This window comes from Parathielavia appendiculata (genome assembly GCF_033297405.1).
Source record: "Parathielavia appendiculata strain CBS 731.68 unplaced genomic scaffold N657scaffold_50, whole genome shotgun sequence".
Classification (NCBI taxonomy): Eukaryota; Fungi; Ascomycota; class Sordariomycetes; order Sordariales; family Chaetomiaceae; genus Parathielavia; species Parathielavia appendiculata.
Genome location: NW_026944269.1, coordinates 16,581 through 30,298, shown reverse-complemented (window position 1 = coordinate 30,298; position 13,718 = coordinate 16,581). Strand labels below are relative to the sequence as shown.

Below are 13,718 nucleotides of genomic sequence, written 5' to 3'. Positions count from 1 at the left end.
TTGGCCTCATGGGGGTCAACGAGGGGCTAACAAGGGAGCTGGCGAGTCATGGGGTCCAAATGTTGTGCATATATAGTCCGGCCTCATTCAAATTCGCCCCTCTACCCTCACCTTCTCACTGAGCGCTACAGTACGCACACTCAGCGATGGCGCTCTCCAAGCTTTCCTTCGCAGCCTTGATGCTGCCACTCTTGGGCGCAGTCGAGGCTAGCCCTACCGCTCGTTCTATTACGCATTCCACCCTCGTCACCAGGGAAGACCTCCTGCCCGAGTACGACTATGTCATTGTCGGAGGTGGAACTTCCGGTTTGACGGTGGCAGACAGGCTGACCGAGAACGGAAAGCGTATGTTGACAGTGGCGAGGGCATAAAAAGCGTCGCTAACTCTTTGAAGATACTGTTCTCGTCCTTGAGCGAGGCCTTCTCCGTGAGTATCACTCCCAGTTCTGACTACATTTCTGTGCCATACAAGTGAGGCTAACCGTAGCAGAAAACTCCAGCTCAGTGACGACTGTCGCGGGAGGTATCAGCGCCTTTCTCGACCCGACCCTTCTCTTCAACTTCACGTCTGCTCCCCAACAGGGCCTCAACAACCGCAGCATCGCTGTCATCAACGGTAGGCTGCTTGGCGGCAGCTCCGGCGTGAATGGCATGCAGGTCCTGCGCGGGCAGCGAGAAGACTACGACCGCTGGGGTTCCTATTTTGGTAAGAACTCGGAGTGGAGCTGGGACGGCCTGTTGCCGTATTTCCGCAAGGTAAGTTGTCATCCTGGGCAGTTTCAATACGGTTATTGATATTTGACTCGTAGGCATGGCACTTCCACCCGCCGACGCCCGAGCTCGTCCGCCAATTCGGCATCAAGTACGACCCGGGCTACTGGGGCAGCACTTCAAACGTGCACGCCTCATTCCCGACCTTTTCCTGGCCAGCCCTGAGTGCGTTCATCACTCTGCTTCGCAGTTCCTCCTCATTGCATTGAAATTCCCTCTAAGATCTGACACGATCCAGAATTGGAAATGGCGGCGTTTGGCGACATCCCCGGAGTCAAGTACCCCTCGGACTCGGGGGCCGGCGAGACGGGTGCGTACTGGCATCCGTCATCCGTCGACCCGGCTACTGTCCTCCGGTCTTTTGCTAGACCGGGCCACTGGGACGGCATTGGAGCGGCGCGCCCCAACTACCACACCCTGACCGGGCAGAGGGTGCTCAAGGTCGCGTTCCATGGCAAGCGGGCGACGGGCGTCGTCTTTGTGCCGTTCGATGCCACAGACCAGAGCCAGGCGCGGACTGTCAAGGCCAAGAAGGAGATCATCATGGCGGCTGGCACGCACCACACACCGCAGATTCTTCAGGCGAGCGGTGTTGGCCCCAAGAAACTTCTCGCAGAAGCGGGCGTGCCTCTCGTCGTGGATTTGCCTGGCGTGGGTAGCAATTTCCAAGACCAGCCCTTCAACATTGTTCCGCAATTCAACTGTCGGTGAAACCTATCCATCTTATAGTTATCATTCCACACATTACTAATGACAGATTTCCGCAGACTCATCCTTCCCTTTCCACCCCGACTCCTCCGACCTGTATACAAACCAGACGTTCATCGCCGAGGCGGCAGCACAGTTCGCCGCCAACCGAACCGGGCCCTTGTCGATTGCCTCCGGCAACTGCGCCAGCTGGCTGCCCCTGCAAGTCATTGCCCCCCAGGCTTGGAAGGACATCGCCGCGCGGTACGAAGCCCAGGACCCCGCGGCGTATCTCCCCAGCGGCTCCGACAAGGCCGTCGTGGCCGGCTATCGAGCCCAACAAAAAGCGCTAGCTCGATCAATGCGCAGTAAGGACTCGGCGACGTACAACCTCCACTTGGGCGGCGGCTACTCCAACGGGGCGGCCGTGTACCTCCACCCCGTCAGCCGCGGCACCGTGCACATCGACCGCGCGGATCCCTTCTTCTCGCCGCCCGAGGTCGACTACCGCGCGCTCAGCAACCCGACTGACGTCGAGGTGCTGCTCGAGTTTACTCCCTTTACGAGGAGATACTTCACCGAGACGCGACTCAAGAGTCTCAACCCGGTCGAGCTGACGGGGCCCGGCGCCAACGCGACGCGGGACCAGGTGGAGGCGTGGCTGCGCGGTGTCCTGATCCCGTCGTCGTTCCACCCAGTTGGCACGGCCGCCATGATGCCCAGGCAGCTCGGCGGTGTCGTCGACGAGAAGCTGCTGGTGTACGGCGTCAAGGGGCTGAGTGTGGTCGACGCGAGCGTGATGCCGGATCTGCCGGGGTCGTACACGCAGCAGACGGTGTATGCTGTTGCCGAGAAGGTGAGCCTCTTTGTGTACCGGTGTCCAGAGTCATTGTTTGATACTAACATCAAGCAGGCTGCAGATCTCATTAAGGCGAGGGCATAGCCACTACCCCTAGGAAGGAAGTGTCTAGTGGCTGAAAAAAAAAATGTATCCAACTTTTTGATCCAAGAGCTATATAACGCCATGCTGAAATTGAACTCGGGATGCTATACAAGAGCTGGGTAAGTTAGATCAAAACATAAAACACCCCCCTATATAACCAAAGAAATACCCGCTCTGTGGTATCCAGTCCCCTACCTTCGGCTTAATCAAACACATCCGTCGCATATCGCTCATTCCTGACCCCCTCATACCACTCCGCAATCTCCTCCTCGTTCGCCCCCTCACCCAGCACGACCTTGCCCACAACCCGCTTCACATCGTCCCCAAAAGCCCTCGATCCGCACACATACACCCTCGCCCCGCGCTCCCACAACGCTTTCACCTCTTCCCGATCGCGCCACACCCTGTCCTGCGCATGTCTGCAGCCCTGCGCTTCGTCGTTGTCGTCAGTCTGCCGACTAAACGCCCTCCGCACATCCACCGCCCCGATATTTTGCCATTCGTCGAATTCCTCCCGATACAAATCATCCACTTGCGGTCCGCGACATCCAAAGAATAACAGTGCCGGCGCAAGTTTCCTATTCTTGTTCTGGTCTTGGCCTTGAGACTGACCCTGAGACTGAGAAATCAATGCCGCACGTTCCTGTACAAACCCCCTAAACGGCGCCAGCCCCGACCCCGCTGCGATACACACCAGGGGCGTGGTTTCAGAATCATCTGGTAATCGAAACGCGGTGTGTGTCGGGCGGACCGACACTAGCAGTTTATCACCCGCCGACAAGGAGGCGAGGTACGAGGTGGCGACGCCCTCGTGGGTGTGTTTAGCCGGGTTGGACAGGGAGGGCGCCGAGACGAGGGAGTAGGTCAGTGTGGCGCGCGTGGGCGTCGTGAGCGGGGAGGACGAGATGGAGTATTGGCGCGGGCGGAGCGGCGGGAGGAGGGAGAGGAAGGCGCCGAAGGGGAGGGAGACCGAGGGGAACTGCTCGAGGAGGTCGAGAATCGAGGTTCGTTTGAGGCTGATTTCGGTCGAGTAGGAGTTTCCTGCGAGCTTGCGGAGGTGCTGCTTGGTGGGCTCGTCCTCGGCGGCGTCGGCGAGTCGAAGGATGCCCTAGACTTCATTAGCAACTGAAGGATTTGCTGGCGGGGAGTAAGTTGTGAGAGGGACTGGACCTACCCTCTTGGTAGCTGGCTGCGACAGCTCGACGTACGATCCAAGGACATCCCACACGGGAACCGGAGTGCCGGTCGGCAGGGCAGTCCACCTGTCGGAGGCAATGGCGATGTGAGCGTCCCACGACAGCCGGAACTGCCGCATGACCCGAGTAATGCTTGCTTTGGAGTTGACCGGGAGCACGGCTAGGTAGTCTCCCACCTTGTATACCATGCCGTCTGGCAGCTGGATCTCCATGTGCTTTTTGGGAGGGGCCCCGGCTGCGGTGAGCACTCTCTCGTCCACGACCGTGGCCTCCTTGACATCCTGCCGGAGGGTCGACGACCGCGGACTCGAGAACTGCACATCCAGGCTGTTGTCCGAAGAAGGAGCCAAGTCATCGTTTCTCCCTCCACTTGCCGCCGTCGTCTTCTGAGTCCCATACCTGGCCTCGACGGCAGGCCAGAACACGTCGTCCTCCCACTGCTCAAAGTCGGTAAACATGTCCCCGTCAGCCACATCCGTCAAGCCCATGTCGCAGAGGCGCGTGGCCCCACGCTCACTCATGGCGCCGTCGACCCGCCTGGGGACGCGGTGGAGGGTTTGGCTCCAGTCGTGGTGGCCGCAGCCAAAGACGGCGTAGGCCACGCCGCTCAGCTCGTTTATATGAGCAGACAAACGCTGCTGCTCGAGGAGCCAACTGCAGAACCGTGCCGCGTTGTCGGGCGGCTGCCCTTCGAAGGACGCCGTGATGATGACCACGGGCCGGTCCGTCGGCAGATTGCCCGTTGCCGCATCCATGGGCTCGACAACGGTCGCCTTGAATCCGTGGGACGCCGCGTTGGTCGCCAGACGCTGGGCCAGGCTCTCGCATGTGCCCGTGTTGGAGCCGTAAAAGATGCTCATGGGCCTGGCTTCGGCCGACGACGAGGTGATACCGTTGGCTTTTGCTTTGGAAGAATTATTATTGCCTGTCGACTGGAGGCCGCCCCCGGCGAGACGGTGCTCCAGCTCTGTCGCCGTCAGCCCATCCCGCAGACTGGCCCGCATGTGAAAGTTCTTGGGCTTGGTCGTCAGCGTCTGCTTGTACTGCAGCTCGTAGGTCGGGTCGTCGAGGCTAAAGTCAAAATTCTGCAGCAGCATGGCCATGACGAGCACCGCCTCCTGCCACGCGAATGGCCGGCCGATGCACGCGCGCATGCCCGTCCCAAACGGCTTCCAGCAGTCGGGGAACTCCTTGGTCAGGCGCTCGAAACTGTCGTCCAGCATGCGCTCCGGCACAAAGTCCTTGGCCGTCTCGCCGTAGACCTTGGGGTCTAGGTGGGACTGTGCGAGGAGGAGGACGAGCCGCTCGTCCTTTTTGATCAAGTACTTGCCGTCGCCGATGACCGTGTCCTCCCTGGCCTGCCGCGCGATGACCGGGATTGTCGGGCAGAGCCGCAGCGTCTCGCGGAGGACGGCGGCAATGTACGGGAGCTTCAAGAAGGGTTCATGTTCAGCTCTGTAGACTCATATCGGCTCCTGAGAAAAAAGCCCTACCTTGTTCATGTGTTCTACCTTGATCGGCCCCTTGCCAATCACGCTGTCCACCTCGTCCTGGGCCTTGCGGTATGCCTCCGGGTGCTTGATAAGCAGGTAAAACGCAAAGCTCAACAGGCCCGACGTCGTCTCGTGGCCGGCGATAAGGAAGGTGATGAGGTTGTCGATGATGGATGAGTCGCTCAGCTTCTGGCCCGTCTTGGGGTCCACGCCCTCCAACATGGCAGACACCAGATCCTTGCGGCCGGTCGGGTGCTTCCTGCGAGTGTCGAGCACGCTCTGCGCCGTCCGCCGCAGCACCTCGATGTCCTCCCAATACTTGCGGTTCGCTTGCTGGTACAGGACGGACATGACACTCGGCCGCGTGGCCCGCGCCCCGGATTCGGTGAGGAAGTCGCCCATGGCGGCGATGAAGGGGTGCAGCTCGTCGTGGTAGTACGAGTTGAAGCGGAAGTTCATGGTGCACAGCGCCAGCGTGTCCAGCGTCAACCGAGTAAAGTCGTCCGTCACCATGATGGGCGTGTCCTCGCCGTGTCGCGCCCACTTGAGGGCCAGCTGCGACGCAATCTCGTGCATCTCTGTGAACATGCCCTGGATTGAAGCCGGGCCGAAGGCGGGCATCAGAATGCGGTGGGCGATCCCCCAGTTGGCCTCCTCCTCGCGGGCCGTGAACAGGCCATCGTGCACGCCGTTGCGGATCTCGGCCAGTGCCCCCGCCACGGGCTTGCGGAACCGCTTCTCGTCGCAGAGTTCGTGGACGAGCGCATGCGAGCTCTGCCGGGGTCACACACACCAGATCGTTAGAGGGGGGTATGGAAGCGGGAGGGCCGAGGAGTGCTTACAACGACCATCGGGGACCCGGAAGGGAGGTGCATGCGGTATATCTCTCCTGGCTTATTGTGAGCGACGGACTGCGTCCTTCTTCTTCTCTGGCGCATGACGGGAACTTACCATATTGCTCGGCAAAGTTTTGGAAGGTCCGCAGCGGAAGCTCCGTGTCGAAGTCAAAGGCATTTCCCACCAGCGGCCAGCCGGGTGGTGCTGGGATCGGTTTCGTGTCTGTTGAATCTGCTACTGCCATTGTGACGGGACGCCGGCGACGGTGGAAACAGAAGAAGATGGAAATCGTCCGTGGTTTACGAGCTTTCGGCTGGGCCAGGCACATGCATTTAATATCCAAGTCTGCTGTTCCTTGGCCACCAGGACCGTTTCATCCCTCGGCCACCGGCGGCCCCCACAATCCACATCATCCGATGCAACATCCATGGCTTGTGTGGCCTGGTCTCGTCCAGTCGTCATGGTCGCGGATCGGCCTCCGCTGGAGCGCGACGCAGGACTTCGGATGCCCATCATTTCGGTAGCCCGGCAACCACGTTTTTGCCTGCCCCGAATCCAGGCTGATGGCAAACGTTGGGCCGGAGTTCGGGATCAGTGGGTGTGTCCTGAAGACCGATCATGTGGAACTCGTGGGCCTCGGCACTGCACGCTGTGGCCGGCATCGCCGATCGCTGGCGGGTTTTTAAACTTCTGACAGGTCCACTCGGCCCCTGAATCAGTCCGTCTCCGCCCGTCAAGCTTTTGGTGGCATTTTGGGGAAACAATGCGGGAAGACGGATTGAGAAGAGGCAGTTCGGGATTGAACACGTATGTAAGTACGATAGTAAAAGGATTGAAAAACTTGGTGCTCGATGGAAGGCTGTAGGATGGTAATCTATAGAAGCTCCAGCTGAGCTGGCCAGACAAGAAATCACATTTTGTTGGGCCATCTTCGAAAGCTTCCACATTGTCAACTTGAATAATTTGAAGTGGGCAACAGAATCGAACTTGTCGGACTACTAGTAACTAAAGTAGGGTTTCTTACTCCCAGATGCCGCCCTCCTCGTGCAACCGAAACTCCCGCTTAAAGCAATAGCCCACAGTCATAACCATTCCTCACTCCGATTTGAGGAAATGTCCTTCACTCCTGCGATCTTGCACTCCTGCGATCTCCGAGAATGCTCTCCTCGTCTGCTGGCTTTACATAATGGCTGTGTTGTTCACCCTTGGACATCGATCGCAGCCGCATACTCTGAGAGTTGATGAACGACGGCTTGGAAGCGTCGCCCGTGGCTCGGCCCGTCGACTTGTCACGTCGGAACAGATGCCGCAGGATGGGGATCGATGCCGCCACAATGGTCATGGACGGCTCCGCGGTGCCGAAGATGAAGAGGTTGATGTTCGTCGCTATAAGGTCAAAGATCAGCTAGGTCCCTGGAGGCTGGGAATGAACTGGGATAACGACTGACCGGTGTCGATGGTGGTGATGGCGTAGAGGGTTGAGATTTTGACGTACGAGATGATTCCGGCGCTGAGAGAGGCGTACGGTGTCAGTACAGTACGTTATTATGGGCCCTCGGGTGGAACAGATTCACTCACAAGATGCCAGCGCTCATGGCGGCGATAACCCCAAGTTTCTCTTTTTTTTTCATTTGCACGTGCCATAGAATCTGCCACGGTAGGAAGGCAAGGAAGATGTCCATGGTGCCGGAGTAGACTGCCAGAGAAGGGAACGGGGCGAGTTAGGTAGTGTCTCAAGCCAGGTAATATCCACCTCAGCCACGGATTTCCAGGGGGGGTGGACGTACTTGCGCCAAACGTCTGGTATGCCTCAATCACACCCTCTGCTATACACGACCCCTCCAAGCTCCAGTCCCAGGCTCTGGCGATCGGCCAGCAGCGCAGCCACTGCAAAGCTGCCATGGCACCGAGGACCAGGTTCACTGTGACGATTGTGAACCAGACAACCCATTTCGTCCAGCCGCTCGTGATGCGCATCAGGGTCAGGGAAAAGGATGTCTTGCTCCAGGCGAGGGAGATGATGGAGCAGAAGCCGCTGGCAAGGGACACCTTGGACATCGAGAAGGAGTTCTCCCAGGGGATCTGGGACTCGGCCAGACCGAGGCCGAAATGTACGGCGACAGATTGCAGGATGATGGCCACCAGGAGGGCAGCCTTTACGTATTTAAATCGAAAATTGACGTTAGTCACGGATGGGACTCGGAGCAGGTTTGGTGTTGATGTGATTGAGACGTACAAAGCTTCCCACCAGGAACCAATCGTCCCACCAGAATGGGCGATTTCGATACACCTTGGTACACAGGCGCAGGGTCAGGAAGATGGTCGAGAGGCTTGCGAGGATCCAGATGACGGTGTTCAGGCGCCGGCCCTGCACGTTGTCGACGCCCGGGTCGACCCTGCGGGCACCCAGCCCTACGGGTTCCGGGAAGGTGAGTATCGCCATGTGGTCGGCCTTGTAAGCCGTCAGGAAAGCACGCTCGAGTCTTGAGGTATTGGTGATGTCGTTGACCCAAGATGCTGTGAGACGCTGAGTTCCGTGAAGCCAGAGGTCAAACGGCTTCTGGGCCCTGTTATATCCTCCAATCTCACACATGGACTGTGACCACACGGACTGTGATGATAATTGTCTTGAGAGTCTTGACTTCGCAAGCCCCAGGCAGGGGTAACATGCACTAAATGGGTCAAGGCTGGGGAAGTGGAGAAGGCCTCTGGTTTGTGGAATCTTGCGCGAACACACTAAAGCTTGCCAAGATCCGGGGGCGAGCTGTTGCGCAAGACCAGAATGGGAGAATGGGGTTTTCTTGGAGGGGGACCGGTGTGTCTCGCCGAGAGCCAGTCCTCTCCCATCTTGGCCATGTGCATGTCAGGAGGATTCGCTAGCTCGGATCTTGGTATGCACGAGTTGCAACCGTGCGTTGGGGTTTCCCAGGATTAAGCTCAGGTACCACGAGTGACGAGAGTCTTGGCCGAAAAGTTTCTAGTTGCTCCTCCATGATCAGCAAGTCCACTGCCAGTTCTGATTCCCCAGACGACTTCCAAACCTTTGCGTAACGGTGAAAGCTCCGCTTTTTCAAACCACTATTACTGAGATTGGGTCTCGTCTACCCAGACCTCGTAACATCGCAAGCCACCGCAATATCTACTCCCCGCCAGCTACAGTAAGGAGCCCCGTCGTTGAGGAACCCCTAGCGTGCGTTGATCGGTCCACGGATCGCAGGACAAGGCGAGGGAGGTGGGAGAGGCTCTTTGGTGTTACGCCAGGGAACGTTACGTTGCCCTCTCTCATTATCCTTTGCGAGAGGCCTGTTCCCGTCGGAGAGGATCTGGGGCCTTTGGGACCTTGATTAGGTACTTATACCTTAGCGAGACGCATACCAATCTGTCGGGAACGGCCCCTGGGGACGTCGGTTGATGCCGAATGTGGAACTGATGAGGAATAAGAACAGAGAAAAAGAATACGGGTAACTACCTAAAGTATCCGTATATGTGAACATCAGCCAATCCCGGATTTGCTGTTTGGATTCTGGTTTCACAAGTTCGCACCCGCGCAAGGATTCGTCCCAGTGCTCAGACCTCCGTTTCCTGGCGTTCAGTGCCATTCTTCATCCGACTAAGCAGATTTTGGCCCTCTTGGATGCAATATGTTTCCTAGCCTTGGTGTTTTGCTCAAGTGCTGAAGTGTTGCTCAACATCCTGCTGCTTCCCGAAACATTTCAGGTTGAGATGGAGGCGCCAAGCCCCAAGTGGGACACAATTCCACTGCTGGTTCGGCCCCACATTTGCCGACTCGGCCCCGTAGTGAGACTTTACGAACGCAGCATCATTCTGGAGTTGGCCAGTTCTGTAGTTTGTGTGTGGGATTTGATGTTGCTGTTGGGTGTGGTGTTGGCTGCAAAACGTTGGTGGGGCTCGCATGCAATGCCGAAAGCAGTTTGAATGTACAGGGTTGAGAGGGGTCTGTGCGCAGACAGGCTGACAGCCAAGTGCGAGTTTTTTGTGGGGTTTTGCCACACCATAGCCATGGATTGCACACATCACACACAGAGCATTACCATTGCTGTCTGTGTGCCTGCATCCCACAAGAGGTTATAATGTACATTATAAGCGAACGGCGCATATAGGCGAGTGGCGCACTGATAAGGGCTAGTATGGAAATCTGGGCACAACACTAACAAACATGTTCCCAGATTAATCCCGCTGTTAGTGTTGCGCCCGAATTTCCATACTGGCCCTTATCAGTGCGCCACTCGCCTATATGCGCCGCTCGCTTATAATGTACGTTAGGCTCCGGTTATCCCACTAAAGCGACCATTTTCCACTAATCCTGCGACCTGCACGCAGCGCAGGGCCATTAGGGGCTGCATGGGCAGGGCAACGGCGACTGTTTAATCCCGGCGAATTTCAATTTTTCATCGACCCTGGACGGACCAACCTAAGTAAGGCACCGATTCATCAGACCACCAGGATTGATGCATCACCGATCTCTATCAACATAGTCATCGTTTGAGCCAACAAAATGATAAAAGCCCTCATTCTAAGGCAGCGACAACAAAAGGCAAGTTGATTTTCTGAGGCCAATGAGATACGTCCTCACAACAAACCCTCTACTTGAGTCGCAATTCATGCCCGAACCACACTAATAGGAATGAATGCTCCCATCGGCCTTGTGGTACCCGATCATGATGTAATCCTTCAATATCGCCGTGCCGTTCCGCAACATCTCGGTCTGTGTCGGGTCGCAGGTCAGGAAGATGGCCCACAGGTAGCACTCCGGCGCGTGCTGCGAAGGAACCGCGTTCGTCACGTTGAAGACGTTGTCCGGCCCGTCGGTCGAGTAGGCATGGCCGCAGGGCTCCGCCGTCGACACTCTGCCCGTGGCAACGTCCCGATCAAACATGACTCTCTTGAAGATCTGGTATGCCGTCTCGGGCTGGTACCAGGGAGCTATCACAGGGTAAAGACGTCAGCTTTACTCAAACACTCCGGTGAGGGCTCAGCAAGGAAAATACCTTCGTGTCCGGCGTCGAAAAGGCGAGAAAATGACAGGCTTCCGTGCTGCCGGACGTATCCCCCGACGTAAGTGCTGTTCGTCTGGATCCTGGCATACCCGGCCCTGCGGAACCGCTCGCTGCCCCTCGACTGGATGGCCAAGCTTATCTGCTCGCCGCCGTACCCTGTACGTGTCATAAGAGTCAGTGTGTCCGTCAGATACTTAAATCACAACACGAGACGCCGACTTACAGTTGCACTGAAAGTCGCGGTCACCATAGACCAGCGCGACTTTGACCCCTTCGTCCAGCAGGTTGCCCAGGTATGGGAGGTTGTTGCCCAGTACAAAGTCCCCTGTTTGCATGAATGCTGTTGCAAACCGTTCAAATTAGCTGGTCACGTCATATCATGCTAGAAATCAGCATGGACGAACCATTCCACACAGGCATCGAGATCCCCGACATGTTGAGCGGGACACCCAGCTCGAGTTGCACTTCCTTGGAGTTGAGATAGCCGCCAACATATCTGGGTGGGAACGCGTCCGGCATCACTTGCGTGATGTCATAGACGTTTCTCTGCGCAAATATTTAGCGTCAGCGAGAATACCGGCATGACAGGAGAGAGACACTTGCTCACCCCGCGGCTCTCGACGACATTCCCCATGGTCCCATAGCAAAAGTAGTAGGCCTCACTGCACGCCTTGTTGACGGCTTCAACGTTGCCCAGCTCGACGGGGTCATGGGACCTTGCAAGCGACCGACAGGCTTCGACGCGGCGCCGACACTCGGGAAAGCTGGCGAGGGCGGCGTCGTACTCGGTCTCGTTGATGACCTGGATGCCAAGCGTGTTGTTGTACGCCATTTGCGCGTAGGACGGCAGCTGCGTGAGGATGTCGACGCAGCCGTTGATGATGCCCACTGTGTCGAGACGCAGTGGGACGGCATTATTGGGAAAGGTGCCGGCGTCGATCTTGCGCGTCTGGTCTGTGAAGAACTTGGCGAACGTGGGGCCATAGTGTCCGCCGTAGGACTGCGTCCAGATGCTGAGCTTGTTGCCCTTGGGCTTGTACTTCGGGAATCTGGACAGTCATGTCAGAATGGCCGTGATGAATTTTCTGGGCACATACTGCTGCATCCAGATCTGCATAAAGTGCCAGGCCGCGAAGGCTGCGTTGGCGGTGGTGTTTGCTGCCGCCTTGGGGTTCTGCGAAGCGAAAACGCCGGCGAGGAATGTCGAGTTCAGCTCAGTGACCGGTGACGAGGGCGACAGCGGCATCGGAACAGGTGGTCGCTGCGTTTCGTCGACCGTGCCGTTGATCAGAGTGTCGTAGGAGAAGCCGCTCTGGACGGGCTGGTCGAGATAGAGCATGTTTACCTCGTTGTTCCACGACCATGGGTTGAGCACCGTGTCTCGAGCGTTGCGCGAGACGAAACAAGGCCCATTGCCTCCTACAGCATAGGGCGTCGACGCTGCGCCGGGCCCACCCTGGAGCCACAGGGCTAAGGGCGCGTTTGCCGGGTCTTTTCGCGCCTCGAAGAACCAGAAGAAGCTGTGAATGTCGTTGGGCCGTCCTTCGGTGGCGTTGGCAGGGAGGTTCACATAGCCGCTGTACGAATTGACCCCGGGGGTGGTCTCGCAGATGTGCGTCTAAGTTGTCAGCCAGCTATCAAGACGTGATCTTTTGCTAGTTATGTTTTATATGTACCCGTTTGAATGACAGCGAAACTCGAGGGTTAAGGAAAGACCTAGCAATTTGCTCACTCTCAAGCCTGGGATTTCGTGAGCTGCCCACATGGGCACCGGCTAGCAGACCAAAGAGGACTGTGAGAGGCAGCATGGTTGTTGCGGGCTGTTCCAGCCTAAGTCGTCAAAACTGCTGGAGTATGTCCACTGACTGACATGCATCTTATACGACTACTGAACTGGGCGGGTATTGCGGCTTCTGCCTTTTGAACAACGACACGGCATGCTCAATGCTTTAATTGAAACCCAACCTTAAGACTGTGCTCGTGGAACCTTATTCAAACCTTTATTCGGCACTAGCTCAATTCCCGTGTTCGGAACTTGACTTCTCTGATTCACCCTGCAATGAAGCCTTCATTCCTCTTGCCGTAGCCCATTCTGCGAATGGCACGTACACCCGTCCTTTCTCAGACCCTATGTTGGACGAGCTTTGGGCTTCAACCCTAGAGGCAGTTCTGAGAAGTCACAAATCCGTCCGGTGCGACTGAATCACTGAAAGCATTGACCAGGCTGGAATCTTTGTCTTCGGCCTCGTATCAGGCGGACTAATCTAGATCTGAGCCAAACTGAAACAATAGCAATTTCGGTAGCAGGAACTTCTGCAACAACCCATTTCCACCCCATGGCGAGAAGAGAGAGGGATCAATGCTAGACATGCAGGTAAGGGATGACCGACCAATAACGGCATCACCGAGCCCACGGCTCACCGATGCAGGAGACAGCTGCAGGAATGCGTCGAGACAACCAGACACCACACTTTCGCCGCTGCAACGGCTCTGGAGCCCACAACTCTAGTGTCTGGACACTGCGCGTTAACAACCAAATGCGGGATTTTGTTGCCTACCTTCGCTCGCACACCTGCAAGGACTGAACCAGGACTCGCCATTCCAGGGCTCGATGCGATCACCCATGACGCGAACTATGATGGGTCGGAAGGGGTTTGCCTTCTAGCAATGCAGCCCTACTGCCCGATACTTGACCTTGACAAGCCCATGGTTCTCCCGCCGAGGACTGGAGCGTTGCTTCTCTCCCGTTTATCTAAGCCGTTGGCGAGCATCT

The 13,718-nt window shown here is 57.1% G+C and overlaps 4 protein-coding genes across 4 annotated transcripts; 1 reads left to right on the top strand and 3 right to left on the bottom strand.

Moving 5' to 3' along the window:
• Positions 1–146: 146 nt before the first annotated feature.
• On the top strand, positions 147–2,401 carry N657DRAFT_583825 (GMC oxidoreductase; the record flags this gene model as incomplete). The annotated part of the gene is made up of 7 exons (XM_062789704.1): positions 147–345; positions 395–427; positions 491–756; positions 810–936; positions 1,010–1,474; positions 1,539–2,314; positions 2,372–2,401. 7 exons carry the CDS (start codon positions 147–149, stop codon positions 2,399–2,401), a joined length of 1,896 nt encoding a protein of 631 aa, XP_062642090.1.
• On the bottom strand, positions 2,400–6,558 carry N657DRAFT_606380 (putative bifunctional P-450:NADPH-P450 reductase). The gene is made up of 5 exons (XM_062790216.1): positions 6,042–6,558; positions 5,933–5,979; positions 5,091–5,864; positions 3,576–5,027; positions 2,400–3,509 (listed from the first exon to the last, which is right to left on the bottom strand). The coding sequence occupies exons 1-5, from the start codon at positions 6,253–6,255 to the stop codon at positions 2,604–2,606; spliced, it is 3,393 nt and encodes a 1,130-aa protein (XP_062642089.1). The 5' UTR covers positions 6,256–6,558; the 3' UTR covers positions 2,400–2,603.
• A 489-nt stretch (positions 6,559–7,047) lies between these two features.
• On the bottom strand, positions 7,048–8,370 carry N657DRAFT_583832 (uncharacterized protein; the record flags this gene model as incomplete). Its single annotated transcript, XM_062789705.1, has 5 exons — positions 7,048–7,313; positions 7,376–7,437; positions 7,506–7,623; positions 7,715–8,081; positions 8,164–8,370. The coding sequence occupies 5 exons, from the start codon at positions 8,368–8,370 to the stop codon at positions 7,048–7,050; spliced, it is 1,020 nt and encodes a 339-aa protein (XP_062642088.1).
• A 1,886-nt stretch (positions 8,371–10,256) lies between these two features.
• N657DRAFT_675612 (alpha/beta-hydrolase) lies at positions 10,257–12,753 on the bottom strand (the record flags this gene model as incomplete). Its single annotated transcript, XM_062795832.1, has 7 exons — positions 10,257–10,871; positions 10,937–11,101; positions 11,169–11,285; positions 11,350–11,491; positions 11,553–11,994; positions 12,043–12,563; positions 12,709–12,753. 7 exons carry the CDS (start codon positions 12,751–12,753, stop codon positions 10,564–10,566), a joined length of 1,740 nt encoding a protein of 579 aa, XP_062642087.1. The 3' UTR covers positions 10,257–10,563.
• Between the last annotated feature and the right edge of the window lie 965 nt (positions 12,754–13,718).

Bases quoted from the DNA above. Each gene is read 5' to 3' on its own strand.
- N657DRAFT_606380 (XM_062790216.1), bottom strand. From the start codon at position 6,255: ATGTGCCTGGCCCAGCCGAAAGCTCGTAAACCACGGACGATTTCCATC. The intron at 5,980-6,041 runs GTAAGTTCCCGT...ACAATAAGCCAG, and splicing joins AAACTTTGCCGAGCAATATG to GAGAGATATACCGCATGCAC. The intron at 5,865-5,932 runs GTAAGCACTCCT...TGACCCCGGCAG, and splicing joins CCGGGTCCCCGATGGTCGTT to AGCTCGCATGCGCTCGTCCA.